Raw genomic sequence first — 27788 nt, forward strand, 5'->3', positions numbered from 1 at the left:
TACATGTTGTGCTGCAATTAAACAGCTACTTAAATTTGAGAGAAGCAAGACTTTAATGAAGAATGCTACAAGTATGGACGATAATTAGTTCTCATATTTTAAAAAAAGATTACAGAAAACACCTTACTGAAATTTTTTGCTAAAAAGACAGTCTTTAAGGATGTCCAAGAGAGACAGCAAGCACAACACAGTACAAAAGGAAAAGGGAATGTTGAACTGCAGTGCAAGACACTAACATACCACAAGTACGGAATTGGGTGGAAGCAACCACTTCATAAAGAATGAAATTAGGCATTTATATTCAATCAGGATTTTTTTTTAAGCTTCAAAAGCCCAGCATAAGGAAGGGAATTGGGAAAAGAGGCAGGGGGCGGGGAAGGGAGGCTAAGCTTATCTACATAATCACTTTTACCAAAAAACACACTGGTTCAACCACATGAGAAATGGAGGATAAACCTGCCTACATAGCCCAGCAGATATTAAGAGCAAATGCCAAGGCAGTCAGGTCTAGGGTTGTCTTAACTGGCTAAACCATTTTTAAAGAGAATCTTACCATTCCACAAGGACTGGTCTCTCATCAACCCGGGCTCCCAACAGACAAAGTTCCTTTGCATTTGCATCACAAGGCCAAAACTTTATGTGAACAAGTTCACTCCAAATAATGCTCATGTTGCTGGTTTTAACAGGTCATGGAGTCGTAAGTGGCTCCTAATAGACTCCACCATTTTCTAGGAGAAGGTTCTACAGATTATCAGGGATTTAAATTTAAGCAAACCACTAAGTAAGGGAAACACTAATGATATTCTGGCACTGTACAAGCTGTGTGCCTGTCATCTCTGCCAAAGACATGGGTGGACTTGGCTTTGCTTCTTAGCTCCATGATCTCCGACAGTGATGAAGTGGAACTGGGACCTCCCCCATGTGGAAGGAGGTTGCCCAAAATTCTCATCCCAGCCCAGCTTCTGAAAGAAACAGCAGACTATCAGGGGCTATTATTAGGAACCATGCTCCTGTGAATTCTGTGGAAATGAAAGCCTGTTTCAGTTTATGCCAAGTCTTTTCATGGTCCGCCAGCGATCCTTAATCATCACAGCTGTTCGGTTAACAAACGGGTAATTTTTAGAAATGGCAGCCCAGTTTCCTTCCCCGTATTTTTGCACTCCATCCTTGATCCACTCGCTTTCTTCTACAGTCCACTTCTGAAAAAGAAAACAAAAGTTTTATCACAGCCTTTCTCTATACTTATGAACCTTCTCTCCAATACAGTGAAGAGGTAAACTCAAGGATCCTAGGAGAATTGTCTGAACCCCAAAGCAGGGTTTATGTTTTTAAAACATGGCATAATGAACACCGTGGATCTGGACATTTAATGATTCTCAATGTCCTGTCATTTCATCCTCAACTAACAATCACTTCTGCATTCCAAACTTCAAATGTGTATATGTTCTTCCCTGTCTGGAAAATATGTTGGGCTTCTGTCCTCCTAGGTTTTTCTTTCAGAAAATAACTATTACTTTAACTTAGTTTGAACTACCTGAAAATCTCAAAAAAGACTTTTACTGGGCACACGGGCAGCCTATGCTTATGAGCTGGGGGGCTTATTTTACCTCTGCTCTAGCCACACAAACAGTATTAGGAAAGAGAATTTTAAATTACCTGCTTTTTTGTTCCAGGGGTTGTGTGATCTTCCTCTGGTGCTGTTGGAAAACATTAAAAGTAGATTTATTTCAGAGATCACCTTCCTCTGTACAAATCATGAGAAAAAGATACAGAATGTCCCCAAAGGGAAAACTTCATTCAAATTTCACAAACATTGAAAAGAGAAAAGACATCACTAAAGGATAATTAATTTTTATCCTTTGTTTGCAAATGCCAGTCATTCAGCCCACAAGATTCTATACAATGCAAGTACTTTACAATAGACAGTCAATAAATGCTGGTTAATGATGGATTTTAGGCTTTTTAGTAAAATCAACTTTTTTTTTTTTGAGACAGAGTCTCACTCTGCCCGGGCTAGCGTACCATGGCATCAGCCTAGCTCACAGCAACCTCAAACTCCTGGGCTCAGTCGATCCTCCTGCCTCAGCCTTCCGAGTAGCTGAGAATACAGGCATGCACTACCATACCTGGCTAATTTTTTCTTTTTTTTTTTCTTAGAGATGCGGTCTTGCTATGTTGCCTAGGCTGGTCCCAAACTCCTGGCAGCAAATGATCCTCTTGTCTTGGCTTCCCAAAGTGCTGGGATTACAGGTGTGAATTACAGCACCTGGCCATTACTTATTTTTAAATTATGAAGTATTATATACTATAGTTGGAAGATATCTAAAGCTAACACATCTGGATTGCATTGGAAGTAGATGTTTCCTAGAACTTTTATGTCATGTTGTTTTAAAATAATGTCATTTTTATTATTTTTCTGTTACTTCCTCCATTTTCCATGTGATCTTGATCTTGCCAATTATATTTAGCCAATAGCAAAAAAAAAAAAAAAATTTAGCCAATGAAGGTAATTTTCAAGAACAAAACCTTTGAGATTGGCAAAGGATTTACTATTGCCATGTTACAAAAGTCTTTAAAGCCACTCTAAATTAAGGTTTAGCAAATAGTTATATCCATTAGAATACAAAATATGTGGTGGGAGAGATTCTAATGTAAATGCTGTGAAGTTATTAATTATGGAAAAGTAAAGTTTCTTATCTTAGAAAAAACATTTATATATAGAAACTGGAAAGAGATTTTTTACTTAAACAGGAAATACAGAGAATGAACTGTACTATCATTTCTTTTTTGTTTTGTTTTCTTTTTTTTTTTTTTTGGGACAGAGTCTCATTGTGTTGCCCAGGCTAGAGTGAGTGCCGTGGTGTCAGCCTAGCTCACAGCAACCTCAAACTCCTGGGCTCAAGCAATCCTCTTGCCTCAGCCTTCTGAGTAGCTGGGACTAGAGGCATGAGCCACCATGCCCAGCTAATTTTTTCTATATATTTTTAGCTGGTCAATTAATTTCTTTCTATTTTTAGTAGAGATGGGATCTCACTCTTGTTCAGGCTGCTTTCAAACTCCTGACCTTGAGGGATCCTCCTGCCTCGGCCTCCCAGAGTGCTAGGATTACAGGTATGTACTATAATATCTAATTAATTAAAGGGTTTTAGGAATAATAATTAAATATCATAGGAGTTATTAAAACAAAATGAGGAATTTTCCTTAAAATAAAACTCTTGCTTTTAAGGTCTCCATTGTTTAATGGGAAAGGACATAAAACTGACTCCTCAAAAATCAAAATGAGATCAGGAACTTATTAAACTTTTTCTAGTTTAGAGACAAGCAGTTTCTGGAATGTTTTTTGTTTTGTTTTGTTTTGTTTTTTTGAGACAAGAGTCTCACTTTGTTGCCCAGGCTAGAGTGAGTGGCGTGGCGTCAGCCTAGCTCACAGCAACCTCAAACTCCTGGGCTCAAGAGATCCTACTGCCTCAGCCTCCTGAGTAGCTGGGACTACAGGCATGTGCCACAATGTCTGGCTTTTTTTTTTTTTGAGACAGAGTCTTGCTTTGTTGCCCAGGCTAGAGTGAGTGCTGTGGCATCAGCCTAGCTCATAGCAACCTCAATCTCCTGGGCTCAAGCAATCCTCCTGTCTCAGCCTCTCGAGTAGCTGGGACTACAGGCATGCGCCACCATGCCCGGCTAATTTTTTTATATATATATATATGTTAGTTGGCCGATTAATTTCTTTCTATTTATAGTAGAGACAGGGTCTCGCTCTTGCTCAGGCTGGTTTCGAACTCCTGACCTCGAGCAATCTGCCTGCCTCGGCCTCCCAGAGTGCTAGGATTACAGGCGTGAGCCACTGCGCCTGGCCTGGAATGTTAATATGACAGTAACATATATCTATACTTTGGCAAGCATCAAGAAAAGGCCAAGGAAGATACTGCTTACCCTGAACTGAAAACAGGTTTTCTTCTTCCATCCAAGTCTCTTTTTCTTCAACCCCATTAGAGCTGTTCCACTTGCCTTTGGATCCTCTGAGGGAAGATCAAAGAGAGGACACGTATCAAATAGCCACACTGGATTGTCCCATACTCTGTCCTTGGCTTACCTGCAACCCTGTACTCCTCCCTGTTCTGCTGTGACCACACTCAAGGTCCCCTTACACACAACTCCCACACCCACTGTCCTTTCTCTTGGGCTGGCTAGGTATCGCCGCAAAACATCCCTCAACTTCAGCACTGAGTATATCACTATCCCCCTCCAAAATCTGTTCATTTTCCTGGTTTTTTGTTTGTTTGGTTTTGCGTTTTTAAAGGTCTCAGTATTCTTCTAACCTAGAAACTGCAAACTCTACCCTCTCTTCCTCGGACATGCCGTATTCCTGTCTGGACAGATCTCCTCTCCCTCCCTGTTCCCCTCATTTAAGCCTGTGGTGCCTTTTGTCAGTATTACCCCAGCCTCTTAACTGGAGTCTGCCGCTAGCCTCTTGCCCTTCTAAAGCCATGGGGACAATCATGCTAAAATTACATCCCTCCTCTTTTCCAGGATGGCTTCTCATTGCCTCAACAATCCAGTCCGGATGGGTGCAGTGGCTCACGCCTGTAATCCTAGCACTCTGGGAGACAGAGGTGGGCGGATTGCTCAAGGTCAGGAGTTAGAAACCAGCCTGGGCAAGAGCGAGACCCTATCTCTACTGTAAATAGAAAGAAATTAATTGGCCAACTAATATATATAGAAAAAAAAAAATTAGCTGGGCATGATGGCGCATACCTGTAGTCCCAGCCACTCGGGAGGCTGAGGCAGTAGGATTACGTGAGCCCAGGAGATTGAGGTTACTGTGAGCTAGGCTGACGCCACGCCACTCACTCTAGCCTGGGCAACAAAGTGAGACTCTGTCTCAAGAAATAAAACAAAACAATCCAGTCTGGCCCCAGTCAGTGTCCTACCCACTACTCCCCACCACACCCACACAAACAGCAGAGCCATGCTGTTCTATTCCCTCCTAGAAGCTCTGCACTTTCCTGGCTCTCCATATCCTTCTACTTGTAAGTTCCTTCCTAGCCAAATGAAATCCCAGCCACCTTTCCAGGCCATGATTCCTAGTGAAGCCACAGCAGGATGCTTCCACTGTTTTCCACAATGTACCCAGAACCAGGAGACCTCAAAGGCAGGAGTATATCTTCCTTTGTCTATCCAAACACCTAACACAGTAGCACATACCCTAACATAAACTAGAGATGTATCAGCTCAACTAATACTGGGATTATCAAAGAGTCACAAAGCAATTACACCATCAAAGATTAGAGTAATAAACAAGAATCTTTCCTGTGAATATGAAATATTAAGCACTTGACTGTAGCCAAAAAAAGTCCCAAAGTTGAAAAATAATGTAAAACCTAATTATTAAATGAAAATTATAGCTCATCTCTCCTAATCAACTTTAACTGCGTTTATGTGATTAATAATATAAATGCCCTGGGAATACAGCACAAATCTGACCTCAGAATCATAACATCTTTCACAAAACATGAAAAGTGTCTGAATTAAGAGTTTTGAAGAATTTATATAGATCAAAATGACCTGCAAAAGTTGATCAAGAGAGTAGAGACAAAATTCTGTCTCCCTACCACCACCATGAAAAAGAAACTTATTTTTAATGCTGTCTAGGAATTTTGCAAATGAATCATGAAAGCAATTTGATTAGTAAATATACAGGCTTGAACAAATTCCTTGGGTTCCATCAGTTTTCTATGAAATTACCTAACCAAGTGGCTGAGACAAATAGTGGACTATTTCCTTTCCCTTGTTTTTAAATTGGATCACATCCCCTAAAATGTTGAGAATAATTTGCTTGAGACAAGGTGAAAAAAAATTACATAAGGTTTTTCCTTTACAGGATATTACTGTGTTAATTACTATTTATAAATCAAAGTCAGATAGAGTTTTTCTATCTGCTTATCTCAGTGTCCAGATAAACCCATTTGAACCTCAGTGCCCTGATGGCCCAGCATTTTCCCTGGGGAGCTGTCCACTTTTCCTGCAGACAGTGTTTGCAGGTCACTTTAGTAACTTTTCCCTCATCTGAGCTCTCAGCATTATTACCTGTACAAATGTCTTGGTAGTTACTTTATGGGACCTATGAAATCTTTCACATAATAGTGTTACGTTGACTACTTCTCTGACTTCTCATGTGGAAGGGACTGAGGTCTGGGTCCTCTTCCCATTTGTTAGGTGGCTGAGTGGTGCCGGGCAAGTCAGCCCACTTCTGGTCCTTGTGCTCCTCACTGGTGAAGTTGGAACTTGTGAAGAGCAATGGTTTATCAAGGGTTGGCAGACTATAGTCTGTGGCTGCTGGTTTCTGTACCAGAAAGCTTGGGCTATGAATGATTTATACATTTTTAAAGGATTGTAAGGAGGAAAAAAAAAATATATATATACATATATATATATATAACAGAGAATTTATACGGCCTACAGTGCCTAAAATATTAACCCTCTGCTGGCCTTTTACAGAAGTTTTGGGGGTCACCCCTTAAAATGCAAGAACTAAGAATCTTTATTTGGTTAATAAATACCTGGAAAGTACTTGCTATGTGCAAGGTGCCATGGGAGATATAAAAACCCAGGGTTGTGCCCCTGCCCTCCAGGTGACAGCCTCTCACCCTGCCTTCTCCCCTCCCTACTCCAGGGGCAGCAGTCGCTAGCCCCTCCTTTCCTCAGTGCCTATTCAGAAAACCTCAGTGGTATCTCATCAGGCCTTCCTATTAGTTGTATTAGAATGATCTGGGGCATAGTTAGAAAAGCAGATTACAGTGCATTCTCCAGCCTCTTCTAATTTAGTAGTCAAGAGCCTGGGAGTATGCACTTTTGGAACATTCCACAGCTAACTGTGTCATGAAGCCCAGTTTGAGAACCTCTGCCTGATAAACAAATAGAAACTCTCAAGATCTTCCTGTGGAGGTAAAAAGAAAAAAAACTAAATAAATAAAATAAAAAATAATAGTAAAAAAAAGAAACTCTCAAGATCTAGCCCATCTACCCATCCAGACTCTTCTCCATTCCTTCTCTCCTGTGCACTATATTCTACTATACAGACTACATGGAACCTTCAGGAACATACCAGGCTTTCTCTTGTCTGTATGTAAGGAGTTCCCACTGCCTAGAAGCCCCTGTCCTCCAATATGCTTGATGACTCCCTACTTAACCTTCTATAGGTTTGCTCCACTTAAAACTTTCCTGAGCAGGCTCAGCTCTTCTTCCCATGAGCTCCCAGGGCACCTCACACAGACTTCCTTTAAAGCAGGGATCAGTGGACCCCTTTTTTCTGTAAAGGGACAAATAGTATTTTCAGCTTTGCAAGCATTACTGTCTGTCACAACTACTCAACTCAGTGTCATTGCACCAAAAGCCGCCCTAGAATATACATAAATGATGGGTGTGGTATGTTCCAATAAATCTTTATTTACAAAAACAGGCAGCAGGCGGATTTGGCCCAAGGGCCATAATTTGCCAACCCCTGCTTTAGAGTACTCCATACTTCATACCCCTGACATACGAGGGGGGGGGTATATCTGAAACGCTCACAAATCCTCCCACTTACAAAATCACTGTAATCCTCACCTGTTCATGGGAGCAGTATCTACACTTCACAGGATCGCTTTGAGGAGTCAATGAGATCATGCATCAAATGAGAATAATGTGTGTGGAGCTGCATCTGCTGCCCATCAGCAATACTCTTTTGCCAGCCAACGACTCACTTCCAAATTCAAGTAGTGGTGCACACAGTGCATATTTGTGCCTAAGTATAACTCACTTATCAGATGCCACAGCCCTTCGAGGCACCTAGTACAAGGCCTGCCAGAGCATAGGTCCCCAAATAATACAACATAGAGCAGTGGTAGAGATGGCCTTCGGAGATCAGTGAGGTGGATTACTTACAGCAGGGGTGACCAGGGAAGAATCCATGGAGGGAGAATTTTGAGAGACAACGTGGTGTACATGCTAAATAGGCCATGGGCTTTTGTGTCAAGACTGATTTGGATTAAAAATCCCAGAGCCCAACTGTGCTACTTTCAATTGTGTGACTTCAGGCAAGCTAATAACTTTTCTGAGTCCTCCTTATCTATACAATGGGGTTGATCTATCACCTCACAGAGTGAGGATTGTAGAGATTTGGTAAGACAATACATGAAAGCATATAATCAACAACAGCTTCCTTCCCTTTGAAGGATGAATGGGATCTGGACAGGCAATGATGGAGGGATGGGAGTCCGCTGTGGGGAATGAGAGAAAGCAAAAGTACAGTAGTAGAAACAAACACAGTGTGTTCCAGAGAGAGTAAGCAGACCAGTTTGCCTGGAGGGAGGATCCACACAGCAGGGCACAGAGAGCAGCAAAGGCCAGGGTGGGAGTCATGATGTGGGAGCAAAATTAAGGTATTCTAATGACTGTCCCACAGTACCTAGCAGAATATGGGAAGTCAATAAGTAAATATGCCAAGTCTCACAAGCTCCTAAAAGGTACAAAACCATAAATATTCATCAGTCTCTTTTAAGGATCAAAGGATATTGTGGCCTAATTCAAACAAATTTCCTTTCATAGCTAGACTAACATTTAATAGTTAAGACACTTGGATGTTGGCTAAAAATGAAAGCAGCGATGAGCAGGAGGCTCTGAAACCTTTCCATCCTCACTCATGCCCTAGTGCAATGCTTGAAGCCCAAGTGTAGGGCTTCAGAACTGGCAGGGACAGCTACGTCGTCACTCCCCGCTCCTGAGTCACATTCTAGCAGTCCGAGCAAGCCTTGGTGGTGAATAACTTAGCTGAAAGTTACTTCATTCATGGAAGTAATACAGGTCCAACCAGAACCACCAACCAGCCCCAAAATTTCTACAAAGAAGGTCTTCATACTTGGGATTCTTCTCCCCTGGCAGGGGCTGGTTGAGAACGGTGGACTTCGATCGTGATGCTGGAACGACCTCCTCGGAGGAGTTGAGGCCTGGGCTTGGCTCAGTACTCTCACTGTCCTCCTCCAAAACTAATCTGCTTATTGTCATGCGCTTGTTCTTGGGCTGCAGTTCTGAGCCACCCTCACCCTCAGCAGGGACTGAACTTTCGTTTTCATCTTTTCTCAGTCTTTTGTTTTTGAGGGCTGATGATGATACAGGCGCTTGACTAGGAAGTACCAGATCTTTCTGGTCCAGTTTTGCAAAGGCTGCCTCAGAATCCTGTGCACCAGACAGAGTCTTGAAAGCTGCCTTCAAAGTGGTAATTCCAATGGTGGTTGGAGGATTCCGTAGCTGCCTGCAAATAAAGCCAATCAGTTTTACTATTGTTGATACTTATCCAAACAGCCACAACTTTTTTGAAGTTTGAAGCTTTAAATTAGATAGAGGACTCCTCAAGCTAAGCAATCTCCATTTGAACAAAAAGGAGAAGTCAGGCACAGTGGCACATGCCTGTAATCCCAGCTACTCAGGAGGCTGTCACAGGAGGATCACTTGAACCCAGGAGTTCAAGACCAGCCTGGGCAACACAGCAAAAGTTTGCCTCAAAAAAAAAAAGAAAATAGGCCGGATGCCATGTCTCACGCCTGTAATCCTAGCACTCTGGGAGGCCGAGGAGGGAGGATCCCTCCAGGTCAGGAGTTCAAAAACAGCCTGAGTAAGAGCGAGACTCCGTCTCTACTAAAAATAGAAATTAGGCTGACAACAAAAAATATATAGAAAAAAATATTAGCTGGGCATGGTGGCGCATGCCTGTAGTCCCAGCTACACAGGAGGCTGTGGCAGAAGGATCATGTGAGCCCAGGAGTTTGAGGTTACTGTGAGCTAGGCTGACGCCACGGCACTCTAGCCCGGGCAACAGAGGGAGACTCTGTCTCAAAAAAAAAAAAGGAAAGAAAAGAAAAAAAAATAGAGAGAGAGAGAGAGAGAGAGAGAGAGAGAGAGAGAGAGAGAATTTGGCTTGACACCACCTTTATTTATGAAAGCCTCTATAATGAGTATAAATGTAAGTTGCAACATGGAGTTGCAAGTAAGAGAACCTTAAAGGAACTATGGCCAATGATACTCCCTCTAGAGACCTCGTTAGACTGTGTGCTGTCTAACCCTTTTAGTTTGTACGGACTAAAGCAATGCTTTCCATTACATAAGACTTTGAATGGTGGCTACCTGAGCAACCAACTGATAATAATCCAGCAATCTCACCTTGAAATCTATAATCATCTTCCAGCTGCCCAATCTAACCCTCATGTGAGAGAAGTAACAGACTGGTCTCCACTTTGCCCCTTTCTCCTATAACACACTTATGAATAGGATCTTGAGAATTCTCAGAATAAAAAGCATGCCAACCAGTCTTGGAACAATGAGAAACCACTTTTTTTTTTTTTTTTTTTTTGAGACAGAGTCTTGCTTTGTTGCCCAGGCTAGAGTGAATGCCGTGGTGTCAGCCTAGCTCACAGCAACCTCAAACTCCTGGGCTCAAGCGATCCTGCTGCCTCAGCCTCCCGGGTAGCTGGGACTACAGGCATGCGCCACCATGCCCAGCTAATTTTTTCTATATCTATTAGTTGGCCAATTAATTTATTTCTATTTATAGTAGAGACGGGGTCTCGCTCTTGCTCAGGCTGGTTTCGAACTCCTGACCTCGAACAATCCGCCCGCCTTGGCCTCCCAGAGTGCTAGGATTACAGGCGTGAGCCACCTCGCCCGGCCGAGAAACCACTTTTAAAAAATAAAGTTCATATAGCATTTGGAACAGTGAATTTGCCTTAAGTAAAAACTTAGAAGAGGGGCAAACTGGCAGCCTGCAGGCTAAATCCAGCTGGCAGATGTGTCTTGTTGCCTAACCCACGTGAAGTTTTACTTTTTTCAAAAGTAGATACCCACATTCAAAGGTTGGGAAATCTCACAAAAAACTTGGACGTCTCACACAAAAATATTAATCGAAATTTGGGCATCCTTGGAAATTCCCATGGAGCAACAATCAGGAGAAGGTGAAACACATGCCCTCTGGCTCACAACTCCATGCCTGTGACTGTCTTATCCTGGGCCCACTTTACTCCTTTATATTTCCTACCAGGCCCTCACAGGCATCTAAACTTGTGACTCTTGCTTCAGCAACTGGTTTTGGTGTTCAACTCACAGATCTGAACACTGCTTCCTGAATATATTAAAAGATTGTGTACCCACAAGAAGTACTGAGTAGATACAGGTGAGGTGGGAAGAGAGAGATGGAGAAAGAATCTTTGAGTAATAGCCAATCAGGAAGTTCTAACACCCCATCTTCAATATATTCATTTTCCCACAGTGCCTTGTACAAGTAACTTAGTAACATGTTAGCAGGTCAAGTCGCCCAGAGGAATTGCTTCTGCTCTAAGAAGGAGACGATGCTTCCAACAATCACCCCAGGGCTTTACCCAAGATCACCAAAGAGCATCCTCTCACCTTGCAGGTTCTCTGGGTGGCTTTTCCACAGGCGCTGGTGTTGGCTGTTTATCTTCCTTCACTGTACTTGAGGCAGCTGACTCAGATTTCAAAGCCTTTTTGGCCATCTGGGAAAGGAAGGATGTCATCAGGAAAAGAAAGCTACAGAGTTTCATTAATTCTCTGATTCTTTCACCATGAACAAACACTCAATATGCAAACATTCACTTACAAATCCAATCTAGCATAGAGCTGGAACCCATTCTACTAAGTGAAGTATCTCAAGAATGGAAAAACAAGCACCACATGTACTCACCAGCAAATTGGTGTTAATGGATCAACACCTAAGTGGACATATAGGAGAAACATTTATCGGGTGTCGGGTGGGTGGGAAGGGGGAGGAGGGGTTGAGTATATACAAACACAATGAGTGAAACATTTGGGGGATGGTCACACTTGAAGCTCTGACTCGAGGGGGGAGAAGGGGCATAGGCAATATACATAACCTTAACATTTGTACCCCCATAATATGCTGAAATAAAAAAAAAAACTAAAAAAAAATATATATATATATAAAATCCAATCTAGCATAAAATCGAGGATATAAAATGAGAGAGACCTTACAAGAATCATCTCAAATTTCTTCTTTACTTCCTCAAAAAACAGTAATAACTCCAAAAATGGCTCATAGTTTTTTCTTTCTTTTCTTTTTTTTTTTTTGAGACCAGGTCTCCCTCCGTCACTGGGCCATGGTGTCAATCATAGCTCATTGCAACCTTGAACTCCTGTTTGAGGATGCCATAGCACTCTAGCCCTGGAACAAAGGAAGACTCAAAAAAACCCTCCTGGACTCAAGCAATCCTCCTGCTTCGGCTGCCAAAGTAGCTGGACAACAGGCGCATGCCACCATGCCCAACGAATTTTTCTACTTTTTATAAAGATGGGATCTCAATTTTGCTCAGGCTGGTCTCAAACTCCTGGCCTCAACAATCAATCCTTCTGCCTCAGCCTCCCAAAGTAGTAGGAATATAGGCATAAGCCATCTCACCTAGCCGGCTCACAGTTTTCTACAGTAGAGGATGACTCAATTTCAGTGGTAATCACCACCTTGACATTGCAAGAACTCCTTAATCTTTTGGTCAACATATAATGACATGATTTTATTCCACATTTCCTCTTCTATCTTTCTAGTCTCAGTCCTAATTCAGTTTCTGACCCCCAAGTACACCTTTGGGTCACGTATAAAAGTCAAACATTTTTTCTTCAAATTTAGGATAACAATACATGTTTCTTCTAACATCTTTTAGTGAATAGAATTTTTTTTTTTTTTTTTTTGAGACAGAGTCTCACTTTGTTGCCCAGGCTAGAGTGAGTGCCGTGGCGTCAGCCTGGCTCACAGCAACCTCAATCTCAGGGGCTCAGCGATCCTACTGCCTCAGCCTCCCGAGTAGCTGGGACTACAGGCATGTGCCACCATGCCCGGCTAATTTTTTGTATATATATTTTTAGTTGGTCAATTAATTTATTTCTATTTTTGGTAGAGACAGGGTCTCGCTCAGGCTGGTTTCGAACTCCTGACCTTGAGCAATCTGCCCGCCTCAGCCTCCCAAAGTGCTAGGATTACAAGCGTGAGCCACCACGCCCGGCCAGTGAATAGAATTTTTAATAACTCCATTTCCACAAATGTTTTGCCTTAATAACTGTTAAAAAATCCTAGGCCAGGTGCAATGGCTCACACCTGTAATGCTAGCACTCTGGGAGGCTGAGGCAGGCAGATCATGTGAGCTCAGGCGTTTGAGACCAGCCTGAGCAAGAATGAGACCCCATCTCTACTAAAAAAATTAGAAAGAAATCAACTGGACAACTAAAACTATATATAGAAAAAAATAGCTGGGCATGGTGGTGCATGCCTGTAGTCTTAGCTACTCGGAAGGCTTGAGGTAGTAGGATCGCTTGAGCCCCGGAGTTTGAAGTTGCTGTGAGCTAGGCTGACGCCATGGCACTCTAGCCCGGGCAACAGAGTGAGACTCTTGTCTCAAAACAAAAAAAAAAAGTAAAAGAAAATCCTTACCTATACCTCACATATATAACCTGAGTAGGCTAATCTTGCTCTAACTCCAGGTATTCATCTGTTTCCCTCTGATTTAAGTTTTAGGCATTTCCAATCAGTCAAGTACCACTCAGTTTCAGTTATGTATACTTGTAATGTGAGGTGTCCTACGATCTAAGAGTTCGATCCACACACACAGACAGTGGTAGGATATTTTCCAGTTACCTAGAATGCAAAGGAAAAGACCCTAGGCCAGGCTCAAGTATCCTTACACTTGCTCCCTGAATATCCCAAACTACCTGCTTATTAATTTGAGATTTGACAAATAACTACTGGGATTATTGATACTATCTTAACATAGGCCTGGCAGATCAACTGTTACAGATAGGATATTTTCAACATTCTCAAAATCTTGCTTTAAAAAAAAACAAAACCGCCTTCACTCAGTGTTCCCTCATCATGGTCCACGACCTGGGACCCACACCTGGGTTCTAATTCTTCCCTATGTTGTCCCGAGGCTCACTGTTTCCAAGCTTTATGCTTATCTCTTTGACCCAATTACAGTATACCTTCCATTGGCCTCTTTTGACCTTATCATACTTATATTGACATCTTTCTCCACACCATGCCTTCTTTCTGTTAACAACCCCATCATGCCACATCTACCAAACCCTCTTCCTTCAAACTTAGCGCACATTTCATTTTCTTTGGGAGCCACCGTCAATTGTAAGTGAATGTTCTACTTGAGCCACAACAGATTAATCATAGGTAAAGGAGGTAAAAATGGCAGGTGGGACAGTTGTGGTGGCTCATGCCTGTAATCATAGCACTCCAAGAGAATGAGGTGGGAGGATCACTTGAGGTCATGAGTTTGAGACAGCCTGAGCAAGAGTGGGATCCCGTCTCTATTAAAAATAGAAAAAGAGAGCCAGGTGTGGTGGTGTGCGCCTGTAGTTCCAGCTGAAGCAGGAGGATCAACTGAGTCCAGAAGTTTAAGGTTGCAGTGAGCTATTATAATGCCACTGCACTCTAGCTGGGGTGACAGAGTGAGACTCTGTCTCAAAAAAAAAAAAAAAAAAAAAAAAAAGGCAGGTGAGGGAGACTAGGTGTGCTCCATTTGCCTCTGCTGTTCTCCCTGCTTTGGAATTTCTGTGGCATTTACTTAAAGAGGACAGTGCATATGATTCAATGTTTTTTTCACACATTAACTCTTTTCATTTCTAATTTTCTAATTTCCTGCACATCCTCAAGGGCAGATCACAGTTAGGGGAAGAGAAGAAAGGCCAAGGCACACCGTAAGGAGGTAGGGCTCTCCATCGTCCAGGTGGCTCTCCAGGAAGCGCAGCATCTTCTGCTGGAAGGTCTCATAGGAAAAGTTCTGGATAACAGGGTGGGCCAAGTTCCTCTCTCGGATAATGTTCAGGAGATCATTTCTCAGCTTCTACACAAAGGACCAATATTTGCAACATGAGAAAAGAAAACTCCAGTAAAAATTCAATGATGATGAGTTGAGACCTAACACTATCAGAACTTTTACAACACTGTTAAAGAAAGTCACCGGTACACATACGGGAAGGAAAACCCATGTAAACACTGATTAGTAGACTGTGGTTCAGCCATAGCGGGTTATTATATGTAGCTATAAAAAAAGAGATAAAAAAGTTCCTTATGTGCTAACATAGAATGAGCTCCAAGATACACTATCAAATGAAAAAAGCAATTTCTAAAAATGTTCAAATTAACATGTAGAATATGCTATCACATATGTGTTTGGGAAGAATAGGATAAATTGATTTATGTGTGTCCGTGCAAATACACATACACACACATTTGCGTGCATATGCACAGAGTTATCTCTGAAAGGATAAAAGAAAAAAAGAACACTGGTCCCTCTGAAGGGAATTAGATGGTTGAGGATATATATGAGAGAATTTTCACTAAGCTTTTTTGTCATACCTTTTGGATTTTATATTATGCATGCACATTACCTTTTCAAATAATAAAATTTAAATTTATAAAGAAGAAAAAATAAGAGCAGGGGACCAACACAGCTTTTGACACCAGGAAACAGAGGTGTGTTAAGTCCTCACTAAAGCTGTTTCCTCAAGTCTTCCAGGATCAGCACTTAGGTAAATAAAGTCAGGAGTGTTACAAATTTGTCAGCTGAATACCTGGTGTTGACTGCTTAAATAAATGTTCTGTCACAAACCATACATAAATGACGCAAGTAAATGATTTATGTAAAATTCTGTAATGAAAAATAAAGTTTGAAAATCCAATCTTACAGTGAGTTATCTTTGATACAAAAAAACGACAATGCTACAGGTGTTTCGTGTTTAAAAGTGACTATTTAGATGATATTCCTGACAAAGAACCCTTTCCCTATTTCCCCCCCAAAAGCAATGAGATGGATTTAAGTCATGGAAACAAAAATAAATAAAATTTACCTGAGTTGTGGGGTCCTTAGACATATGTTTTTTCAAAATTTTTGAAGCCTTTTCAAACTCTTTGTTTTTGATACAAATAATAACAGCCTAAAAAGGGGGGGGAAAAACTTTTACTTTTATAATGACAAGTGTAATCAAAATATCAAATATTAAAATAACTTTTTCACATTGTATCAAATTCCTGTACTTAAAAACTGACAATTTATTTTTCAAGTATGTGAACAACTGTACACTGTCTCTTTCAGCTTACAAGGTAGTAGATTTGCAACATTACTATAGATTATTTTTTAAATGGCTGATAGAGCAATATCAGATGCCCTACATTACAGACCATCTAATCAATGTGAATAGCACCTCCTAAGGAAAGACAAAATGGATAAGAGTCATTTTAGCTCCCTGTAATTTTAGGTCCCAGAACAAGTGGTTCTGTTCTTTATAGAGAAAAAAGCTTTGATGTAAAGGGCTGGGGGGGGGGGGATGGTGGAGGGAGGATATACTGTAGGGAAAAAAAATCAAGCAGTTTGCTGACTGTAGAAATTCTGCTAGTTCCATTCAGTAAAGGCCTGAGGCCAGTTCTGTAGAATGAAAAGACAAGCCTCTTACTGCTGCAAACCCCAGCCAACAACTTTAGTTAGTAAGTATGTAGGGAATTACTAAGACCAACAAACCCAGATCATCCACAAGCAACAAAGAAAAAGGACAAAGTTCCAGGGAGGTAGGATAAGGTCTCACAACCCACAGAAAAAAGAAGAGTCCTTCTGTAAAGAAACTCCAAGAGAACATATGTAGAGGAAAAATAACAGTGATTGAAAATTCAAAAGGACATTTGAGCATATATGAACATTTAAAAAAATAAGAAACACCAACAGAAACCTGGGAGCATTTGGAGTTATGTTATATAATAACGTAGCTACCTTAAATCCTATCTCAGAGACAGACACTTTTTTAAAAGACTACCATACACAAAAAAGGAAGGAAAACTGATCCACAGATATTTTCAGTCTTCATAGGGACAAATGTATGGAAATACAGACCGAGAGGAGGAAGAGCAAGGGAAACCATTAAGTACCAGTAATTCTATCCTCAGCATGCTGAGCACAGCCACATAGGGCAGAAGGAAACTGGCTCTTGAATAAGCAGGCACAACTTGCTGCCCAGAGAAGGTACAAAATAAGCCTTTTTATTTTACTCAGACGACCCATATCCACTTATACATCATTTTCAGCAAAAAAACCAAAAAAACCCTTAAACTAAGACTATCTTCACTTTCTTAAATACAGAGTTTTTACTTTTTTTTTTTTTTTTGAGACAGAGTCTCGCTTGTTGCCCAGGCTAGAGTGAGTGCCATGGCGTCAGCCTAGCTCACAGCAACCTCAAACTCCTGGGCTCAAGCAATCCTGCTGCCTCAGCCTCCCGAGTAGCTGGGACTACAGGCATGCGCCACCATGCCCGGCTAATTTTATATATATATTAGTTGGCCAATTAATTTCTATTTATAGTAGAGACGGGGTCTCACTCTTGCTCAGGCTGGTTTCGAACTCCTGACCTCGAGCAATCCGCCCGCCTCAGCCTCCCAGAGTGCTAGGATTACAGGCGTGAGCCACCGCGCCCGGCTGAGAGTTTTTACTTTTTACAAATTGTATAGGTCTTATTATGTTTTAAATTTTTATTTAATTTGCATACAGTAAAATTTTCTGGGGGGGGGTGTACAGTTCTGAATTTTAACATATTTTGAGATTTTGGATTCTGGTATCATCCATCATAATGAGGATCCAAAAACCTCCCCTGGGCTGCTCCTCTGTAGTCATACCCTCCTTCTGTCCCTAACCTCTGACAACCACTGATCTTTTTGCTGTTTTGTCTCTTGAAGAATGTCAAGAAGAATTATACAGTATGTAGCACTGTTTTTTTTTAAAGGATGTAGCCTTAACACTGGCTTTCACTCAGCATAATGCCTCTGAGGTCCATTCATGTTGTTACACTACCAATAGTTCAGTTTTTCTCATTGCTGAGCTATATATTCCATTGTATGGATGTACTATAGTTTGTTTATCCATTGAAGGACTTTTGGATTGTTTGCAATTTTTGGTTGTTATAAACTGAAATGCTAGAACATTCATGTACAGGTTTTGGTGTGAATATAACTTTTCATTTCTCTAAGGTAAATATCCAAGGACTGGGATTGCTGGGTCATATGGAAAGTATGTTTAACTTTATAAGAAACAGCCAAACTGTTTTCTGGAGTAGCTGTACCATTCTGCGTTTCCATGAGCAACGTATGAGAGTTCCAGCTGCCTGACATCCTGACTAGCACTTTTTTTTTTTTTTTTTTTTGAAATTGACATATAAAAATTGTATATGTTTGTTGCGTACAACATGATATTTTGAAACACGTAACTGGCACTTTTTTGTTTTTTTTTTAGACAGAGACTTTGTTGCCCCAGCTAGAGTGCTGTGGTGTCAGCCTAGCTCACAGCAACCTCAAATTCCTGGGCTCAAGCAATCCTCCTGCCTCAGCTTCCCGAGCAGCTGGGACTATAGGCATGAGCCACCATGCCCGGCTAATTTTTTCTATATATTTTTAGTTTGCCAATTAATTTCTTTCTATTTTTAGTAGAGATGGGGGCTCGCTCTTGCTCAGGCTGGTCTCGAACTCCTGAGCCACCCAGAGTGCTAGGATTACAGGCGTGAGCCACCATGCCCGGCCTCCATTAGGTCTTGATTTCTTTCATCAGCATTTTGTACTTTTCCACATACAGATCCTGCACATCTTCCTAAACTTATGTCTACTTCTTTTCCTTTCTTTATTGCAGCTATTATAAATGGCATTATTTTGGTAATTTCATTTCAAATTGTTCACATATGAAAATATGATGAATTTTTGTGATTTTGTATCCCATAACCTTGCTAAACTTAATTATAGGAGTTCTTTTGTATATATCAGGGGACTTTCTATAGTCACATCATCTACAAATAGGGACAATTTTATTCTTTCCTTTCTAGTCTGTGTGCTTTTTTCTCCCTTGCCTTTTTGCACTGGCTAGACATCTTTATTTGAATATAGAATGGACATCTTTACCTTGTTGTGGATGTTAGGGACAAAGCATTCTGTTTCACCATTAAATATGTTAGTTGTTTTTTTTCTTTTTAATAGACAGGGTCTCACTTAAGTTGCCCAAGCTGGACTCAGATGATCTTCCTGCTTTAACCTCGCAAGTAGTTGGAACTACAGGCACAGGCCACTGCACCTGGCTGAGCTGTGGGCTTTTTGTAGATGCCTTTTATCAGGTGGAGGAAGTTCCCCTTTTATTCCTAGTTTGCTGTTTTTATCATGAATTAATGTTGAATTTTATCAAATGCTTTTTCTGCATCAATTGGTATGATTATATAGTTTTTCTTCCCTAGATTAATATGGTAGATTACATTGATTGATTTTCAAATACTGAACAGGCCTTGTGTTCCTGGGCTTTAGTCTCCCTATTCTGCCACACAATAACTGCATGTGCATGCAGGCCCAAGCAGCAGGACAGAGACAGTGGAAAAAAGCAATGGAATTCACTCCTAGTGATGGGGATCACAGTTCCTCTGGTGAGAGAAGGAGTTCTCCTCCTGGTTTTAGGTGCCTGCTCTGTTATCACTGTCATTGCTCAGCCACTACTGCCATCAGGGTAGTACCGTTTGAGAGCCAGGGCAGGAGAGAAGGGAAAAAAGAAAAAAAAGACCTAGGATTTCTCCCATCATTTCTGACCCTTAGGAGATCCTTCCCTGCTCCTCAGACCGGAAGGAAAAGGCTTCTCTTGTAGCTCTTTCTGTTCACACCTTGAGTGCACTTCCAGGGTTCAGGCTGCCTTTGAGTCCAAGGTAGGTGATAACAGAGGAGGAAAAAATGATAAACTATTCATCACTGGTTTGGTGGAACTTCAAATTCTGGTCTTCTACCCCCTCTGCCTAATACCAGAGAGAATCCTCAGATAGCTGTTCCATGCATTCTGTCCAAGACTCATAGTTGCATTAAGAGGGAAAGACAAGAGAATTTGTTTACTCTATCTTCCCCAGAATTGGAACACAGGTCCTATCATATCAAATTTGTGAAACAAGAATGGAAATGTGAATGCTTTCAAATTGAAGTTAAAAGTCTGCTTCAAAGGTTGTGCTATGTGCTTATCTTTTAAAACTATGTATTAATATCCTACAGAAAAAATTCCAAAGAGAAGAATCATTGCATTATCACTTGGCAGTCCTTAGAAATAAGTATAATTTCTTCTCTTACATATTTGTTAAGTTTTTTAGGGTATAAGCAGTATCAATGGTCTCTGGCTAACTTAAACAAAAAGGAAATTCCAAGCACAGATTTTCAAACTAAATGAGATAGGTTTATGCTGGGAAGAAATGTCAGAAAGCATATTTGAATAAAGGGAAAGAAAACCAAAACTCACAGAACTGAAGAAAGGTTAAAGCAGCAGATGTTGTGTTTCTCTTCTTGGACTACAAATAAAAAAAAAAAAGAAAAAAAAAGAAAAAAATAAAGCAGCAGATGTAAAAAGAAAGGAGGCTGTTCTGGGAAGCAGCAATGTTTAAAAAGCCTCAACAAAGTTTTTTTGTTTCAAAATTTACAGTTGTGAGTGTGTGTGAGGTGTCAGCACCTCAAATGGGTAATGCCCCCCAAAAACTCAAGGTTCTATTACCAAAGATGCAGAGAATGATACACAGCAAAAAGCAGCAAATGCTTCTCCAAGAATATGCCATACATGCTGGTCTCCAAAGAAATCTAACAGAGGAATCTTTCTTTCAGTTATGCAAAACAAACTAACGTAGTCTCAACATAATTAACAGCTTGCAGAAACAAGTTCAAACTTTTTGGTCTTAGGATTCTTTTAGACTACTCCTAAATGTTAACAAAGACCCCAAAGATCTTTTGTTTACGAAGGTTATACCTGTTGATATTCACTGTATTAGAAATATAAAACTCAGAAAATTTTAAAATATTAATTCATTAAAAAAATAATAGTAAACTCATTACGGATTAACATAAATATCTTTATGAAAAGTTACTATACTTCCTACGACAAAATTTTAATGAGAAGAGTGGCACTGTTTTACATTTTGCAAATCTCTTTAATATAGAAGATAGCTAGATTCCCATAACTGCTTCTGCATTCAATCTGTTATGATACACTGTTTTGGTTGAGGTATATTTAAAAATCCAGCTTTATAATGATATAAAGTTGGAAAATGGAGGAGTATTTTTATAGCTTTTTCAGAAAACAGTGAATATTCTGAATTCTACACCAAACTTTAACGAGTAAACTTTTTTCAAACTGTCACATTAAAATCCATCAGTCTATCTTGCACTTTAAATGGATCTTTTATCCATGAATGATTTTGTATCATGTATTGATCATCTGAAAAATATCTGTTCATTGCGTTATGTAGATCTTCCAAATGTTGACTTATTAATTAAAAATATTTGTTAAATCTCAGCTGTTATCACCAATCTTCAGAAAACTGTAAGTATGGGGAAGCTATCAAGCACATGAATTCAAGTTTTCCAAAATTCTAATTTTCATTTGAAAGCTGGAATCTTATCTTCGGTAAAAAATTCTGTCAACTGTTTTAAGTGACAGGTTCATTTTGCTCATTCTCAAGAATATACTGCCAAATACCCAAGTCTGAATATCCAGTTTGTCAGTTTTTCTTTCAGGAAAAAAATAGTGTTCCACTAAAAAAGCAGCCAGTACAGCATGCAACTCAATCACACAAGCGCTTTTCCTGAAGGTAACCATCATGTTTTCGCATGTAGCAGAAATATTTTAGGTATACTCCCTATTTCATCAAACAAAATACTAGATTTAATAAAATTAATACGTTTACCTCTTGATCAAAGACATTTGTAATTGAAACTAGCAGTTTTTTTTTTTCTGAGACAGGGTCTCGCTCTGTTGCCTGAGCTAGAGTGCAGTGGCGGCATCGTAATAGCTCACTGCAACATTAAAATCCAGGGTTCAAGCAATCTACCTGCCTCAGCTTCCCAAGTAGCTGGGACTACAGGGGCATGCCACCATGCCTGACTAACTTTTGTATTTGCGGGGGGAAGACAAGGTTTTGCTATGTTGCTCAGGCCAGTCTCAAACTCTTGGCCTTAACTGATCCACCTTGGCCTCCCAAACTGCTGGGATTATAGGTGTGAACCACCGCACCCAATCTGAAACTGGCAGCTTTTAAAAAACTGCATCTAACAGTGAAGAATACAATGACTACTAGTACAATTTACCACTGTCGTGATCATGCTAAGGCATCAGCAATCTTACCCATCATGGCTTTTGCACCATCAATGAAAATGTCAATGCACTGAAAAAGTCAAATATTTTGGTGTTGTTGTGAAAACAGTTTTGACCTCATGGACGTCTCAGTAATCCTGACACTACATGTTCCAAAGTTCTAACTTAAAAAACTTGATAAACCTTTTAAAAAAATTAATATACTTTTAAATGAATTGTGACACCTTACAAAGCTTAAATACATCAAAAAGGCTCACTGACACCTAAGTGGACATATAGGAATAACATTTATTGGGTGTCAGGCAGGTGGGAGGGGGGAGAAGGGGAGGAGGATATACAAACATAATGAAAAAGATGTGCAACATTTTGGGGATGGTCATGCTTGAAGCTCTGACTCAAGGGAGGAGGGGGGCATGGGCAATATACATAACCTTAACATTTGTACCCCCACAATATGCTGAAATAAAAAAAGAGTCTCTTCTTTTTCTTTTAAAATATAATTTTTACTTTCCTTTTTTTTTTAATTGTTTCTTTTTTTAGTCTCTAAACATTTGGCAAAAAAGGCTCATTGAACCTAGGCATCCCATGGTATTTTCCTAAAGATGACCATTAACAGATTCTATGACTCTAACCCAGAAACTTAAAAATGTAAATTAAAGAGACAAATGATAAATCATTTAATACCTTAGGAGAGCAAGTAATTGCAGTTGCCAGCCTCAAAGATAACTGCCAGTGCTCCCCACCTCATGCACAGTCCCATTCACACTCTACCAGAGTTGATCTGGCCTGTGACCAATAGCACATGGCAGAAGCAATACTTCCAAGATTAGATTATAAAAGACCGTGGCTTCTGCCTTAGGTTCTTGCTCTGTCGGATGACTTGCCCCAGAAGCAGCAGCTGCCATGTTGTAAGCAGCCCTATATGTGGAGAGGTGAGGAGCTGAAGCATCCAGCCAACAGTCAGCAAGAAAGCGAGCCATGGCCGGGAGCGTGGCTCACACCTGGCTCCTAGCACTCTGAGAGGTCAAATGGGAGAACTGCTTGAGCTCAGCAGTTCAAGACCAGCCTGAGCGAGAGTGAGACCTTGTTTCTACTAAAAATAGAAAAATTAGCCAGGCATTGTGGCACACACTTGTAGTCCCAGGTACCTGGGAGGCGGAGGGAGGAGGATCACTTGAACCCATGAGTTTAAGGTTACTGTAAGATAGGCTGATGCCACTGCACTCTACCACAGGGTGACAGAGTGAGACTGTCTCAAAAAAAAAAAAAAAAAAAAAAAGGAAATTGAACTCTCCTCACTCCCCCACTTCATATTTAAATTTAAAAAAAACAAAAGAAAAGAAAAGCAAGTGAGCCTGGTAACAACCATGTGAGTGTGGAAGCAGATCCTCCAGTCCCAATTGAGTCTTTTTTTTTTTTTTTTTTTTTTTTTGAGACAGAGTCTCGCTTTCTTGCCTAGGCTAGAGTGAGTGCCGTGGCGTCAGCCTAGCTCACAGCAACCTCAAACTCCTGGGCTCAGGCGATCCTCCTGCCTCAGCCTCCCGAGTAGCTGGGACTACAGGCACAAGCCACCATGCCCGGCTGATTTTTTTTTTATATATATATTAGTTGGCCAATTAATTTCTTTCTATTTTTATGGTAGAGACGGGGTCTCGCTCAGGCTGGTTTTGAACTCCTGACCTTGAGCAATCCACCCGCCTCGGCCTCCCAGAGTGCTAGGATTACAGGCGTGAGCCACCGCGCCCGGCCCCAATTGAGTCTTTAAATGACTGCAACCCTAGCTGCCAGTTTAACTGTAACCTCATGAGAAACCCTAAGCTAGAACCACTTAGCTAAACCACTACCAGACTCCCAACCCTTAGAAGCTGAGAGAAAATATTTATTAAGATGCTAAGTCTAGGAGTAATTTGTTAAACTGTGGTAACAGTGATACAGTAAGTGTAACAAGAGATCTGGTATCTAGTGGAGAATGGAAAAGCAGAAGGGAGTCAACATAAGAAAATGGTTGATGATCAGGCACGGTGGCTCACACCTGTAATCCTAGCACTCTGGGAGGCCGAGGCAGGCGGAATGCTTGAGGTCAGGAGTTCAAAACGAGCCTGACAAGAGCAAGACCGCGTCTCTACTAGAAATAGAAAGAAATTAATTGGCCAACTAATATATATAGAAAAAAATTAGCCGGGCATAGTGGCACATGCCTGTAGTCCCAGCTACTCAGGAGCCTGAGGCAGAAGGATTGCTTGAGCCCAGGAGTTTGAGGTTGCTGTGAGCTAGGCTGACACCACGGCACACACTCTAGCCTAGACAACAAAGTGAGACTCTGCCTCAAAAAAAAAAAAAAAAAAAAGAGTTCACGATCAGCCTGAGCAAGAGCAAGACCTCTGTCTCTATAAAAAATTGGAAAAACTAGCTGGGCATGGTGGTGTGCGCCTGTAGTCCCAGCTACTCAGGAGACTGAAGCAGGAGGATAGCTTGAGCCCAGGAACTTAAGGTTGCAGTGAGCTATGATGACACCATGGCACTCTGGCCAGGGCAACAGAGCGAGACTCTGTCTTAGGGGGGAAAAAAAGGTAGTGTTCTTGAAATTAGTTGGAGTGTTTAAGAAATTGGGAGTACTGGCTGGGCGCGGTGGCTCACGCCTATAATCCTAGCACTCTGGGAGGCCCACGCAGGTGGACTGCTCGAGGTCAGGAGTTAGAAACCAGCCTGAGCAAGAGCGAGACCCATCTCTACTATAAACAGAAAGAAATTAATTGGCCAACTAATATACATAGAAAAAATTAGCCAGGCATGGTGGTGCATGTCTGTAGTCCCAGCTACTCGGGAGGCTGAGGCAGGAGGATTGCTTAAGCCCAGGAGTTTGAGGTTGCTGTGAGCTGGGCTGACGCCATGGCACTCACTCTAGCCTGAGCAACAAAGCAAGACTGTCTCAAAAAAAGAAAAGAAATTGGGACTATCACTTGGTCATGGTTCAGGTAGCTTCAAGTAGCGGAACTAATTTCTTGAATACTTAATTTCGGCCATGCGCGGTGGCTCATGCCAATAATCCTAGCACCCTGGGAGGCCGAGGCGGGCGGATTGCTCCAGGTCAGGAGTTCCAAACCAGCCTGAGCAAGAGCGAGACCCCATCTCTACTAAAAATAGAAATAAATTAATTGGCCAGCTAATATGTATATATAAAATTAGCCGGGCATGGTGGCGCAGGCCTGTAGTCCCAGCTACTCAGGAGGCTGAGGCAGTAGGATCGCTTGAGCCCAGGAGTTTGAGGTTGTTTTGAGCTAGGCTGATGCCACGGCACTCACTCTAGTTTGGGCAACAAAGTAAGACTCTGTCTAAAAAAAATAATAATAAAAAAATAAAAATACTTAATTTCAAGAATACTTTATGTGTTGGGCACCATGGCTCACACCTGTAATTCCAGCATTTTGGGAGGCTGAGGCAAGAGGATTGCTTGAGGACAGGAGTTCGAGACCAGCCTGAGCAAGAATGAAACCCTGTCTCTACAAAAAAAATAGAAAAATTAGCCAGCCGGAGTAGTGCACACCTGTAGTCCCAGCTACTTGGGAGGCTGAGGCAGGAGGATCGCTCAAGCACAGGAGTTTGAGATTGCAGTGAGCTATGATCACGCCACTGCACTCTAGCTCAGGCAACAGAGCGAGACCCTGTCTAAAAAAAAACAAAAACCAAAAAAACATTTCCTGTGCCAGTGTTTAACCATTCATCTACCATTACTATTTTTCTAGCTGGCTCATTATCCCAGCACCTGTGATTCTAATCTATCTGCTCAAAGGGAATGTTCCCCAAGCCTCCCTTTCTGCAGACAATTGCATGAATGAGCTCAAAGCCAGTCCCACATTTCCCAAGGCCCCACCTAGTATCCTTGGTTTATTATAAACAAGGGTGACCGAACCCTAGGCCAGAGTTACTCGTAGCCCTTCACAGTGCTCCCAAATGGTGCAATAACCTCCAAAATGTCAGAGCCTTCTATACCAACCCACTTCCAGTGTACTGTGGCCCCTTCTGCCAGGGCCACAAGAAAGACCACCAAAAGCTGAGCACCCAACATTACTTTCCAAGCCGGGGTGGGAAAGAAGTCACTTGAAGGTAACATCAGTGTGTTTGCTTGCTCTCTTTCTCTTCATTCTTGTTTTCTCTACCCCACACAGAATAAAATTAAACACTATATTCTCAAACACCCCTGGTTTGGGTTAAAAGAAAAAAGAAACAAGTAGAGCCTTACAGCCTCCTTGACTAGTTTTCTACTGGATTCGATCACTGCTTCTGTCAGTGTAAATTCCGTTTTAATCATCTCCAGCACATTGATAGCTGATTCCAGGGGTGTGAGCTCAGCTTCCATATCAAAGGAGCAATCTAGGACAAAGCACAGTTTTCACTTTAAGCTCTTTTCTAAAGAGTGGAGAAGTTATATCCAAAACTGTATATAGCTATGGAAAACGAACATGCAAATATAGTAAGATTTGCATTTACTTTGTTGACATACTTGCTACAAGCTTACATACGTTGCAAGAGTCCAAATTCAAATCAATGAATTTAAAGTGACCATCTTCTAATACTTTTCAAGACAGGCAAAAACATTATTTTTAAACACATGCACTTGCCTCTCCTTTTCAAGATACAACATCCTCAGATACAGAAACAAACAACAGTTTGCTTAACAGCTGGAGTACAATTCAGGGGGGAAAAAAGGTACTGTACTCTGAAAAACACTCTACCGTAGAGAAAAAGATGTCCATATCAACATAATTCACTTTAGATAGCAACAAAGTTGCGGTGATCAATTAACAGGTGGGCGAAAACAAAAAACATAGAAAAGCTGCCAAGAGAACCTTAATTGGAGAAAACTACAACAGACCCATCCGTAGAATGAAAAAGACCACTGAGATGGAAACCAGCGCACTTTAACCCGGAATCCTTAAGATGCAAGTTTAAAAACAACATCCTACGTAAGTAAACCAAGAGAAGAACACAAAAATAGCCCATACCTAAATTTTCCCCTTCTTCAATGCGCGACAGGCACTGCATAACCCGCAGCAACCGGGACACTGTATGCTCCTTCCCCAAGGGCCTCACAAGCAAAGCTGCGAAAGAAGACAGCGTTGGCTCGGCCACCCAGCCCCGACAGCCAGTCCTCATAGACCCCCTTCCCCAGCCTCCTTCCCCCGGCCCGGCCCTCACCCTGCATGATGTCCCGGATCTGCCTGAAGTCCCCGTACCGGCTACCCCGAAAGGCCCGCAGCGCCTCGTGGAAGTAGAACTTGAGCACCCAGCGGTTGACTGCCTCCTCCAGCCGTGCCTCCCCCGCGCTCCGCTCCGCGGGGCCTCCTAGCCCCGGCTGGTGGCGCCCCCGCCGAGCCCGCCCGCCATTTCGGGACGCCCGCCGGCTTGCCGCCCTCCCGCTGCCGTCGCTACTCCCGCCTCCTCCCGCCATCGCGTCCGACCGTCGCGTGCCCTCCCCGCCCTCTCGGCCGGGCCGCTTCCTCGGCTGTGACGCCGCCGGGTCACGCACGACGCCCGGGCCGGAAGCGGAGCCTGCCGTCCCGGTTCCCGCGGCCATGATAGGAACCGCGCTCTGAGCCGCCCGCG

At 41.8% G+C, this 27788-nt stretch overlaps 1 protein-coding gene across 2 annotated transcripts; it reads right to left on the bottom strand.

The window, feature by feature from the left end:
* Positions 1-34: 34 nt before the first annotated feature.
* Positions 35-27788, bottom strand: TERF2 (telomeric repeat binding factor 2). 2 transcript variants are annotated; one of them, XM_012742441.3, is made up of 10 exons: positions 27381-27788; positions 27188-27283; positions 26425-26555; positions 15907-15993; positions 14754-14900; positions 11431-11537; positions 8894-9286; positions 3931-4016; positions 1657-1697; positions 35-1199 (listed from the first exon to the last, which is right to left on the bottom strand). In XM_012742441.3, exons 1-10 carry the CDS (start codon positions 27757-27759, stop codon positions 1041-1043), a joined length of 1626 nt encoding a protein of 541 aa, XP_012597895.2. In that variant the 5' UTR covers positions 27760-27788; the 3' UTR covers positions 35-1040. The 2 variants fall into 2 exon arrangements, with proteins under 2 accessions (XP_012597895.2, XP_075851875.1); XM_075995760.1 differs by lacking the exon at positions 27188-27283.

The sequence above is a fragment of the Microcebus murinus genome, chromosome 20 (genome assembly GCF_040939455.1).
Source record: "Microcebus murinus isolate Inina chromosome 20, M.murinus_Inina_mat1.0, whole genome shotgun sequence".
NCBI lineage: Eukaryota > Metazoa > Chordata > Mammalia > Primates > Cheirogaleidae > Microcebus > Microcebus murinus.

Coding starts and splice junctions, on each gene's coding strand:
- TERF2 (XM_012742441.3), bottom strand. CDS start 27,759: ATGGCCGCGGGAACCGGGACGGCAGGCTCCGCTTCCGGCCCGGGCGTC. Junction 9,287..11,430: donor CCACCCAGAGAACCTGCAAG/GTGAGAGGATGC, acceptor CTTTATTTGCAG/GCAGCTACGGAATCCTCCAA. Junction 1,698..3,930: donor AAACCTGTTTTCAGTTCAGG/GTAAGCAGTATC, acceptor GTTTTCCAACAG/CACCAGAGGAAGATCACACA.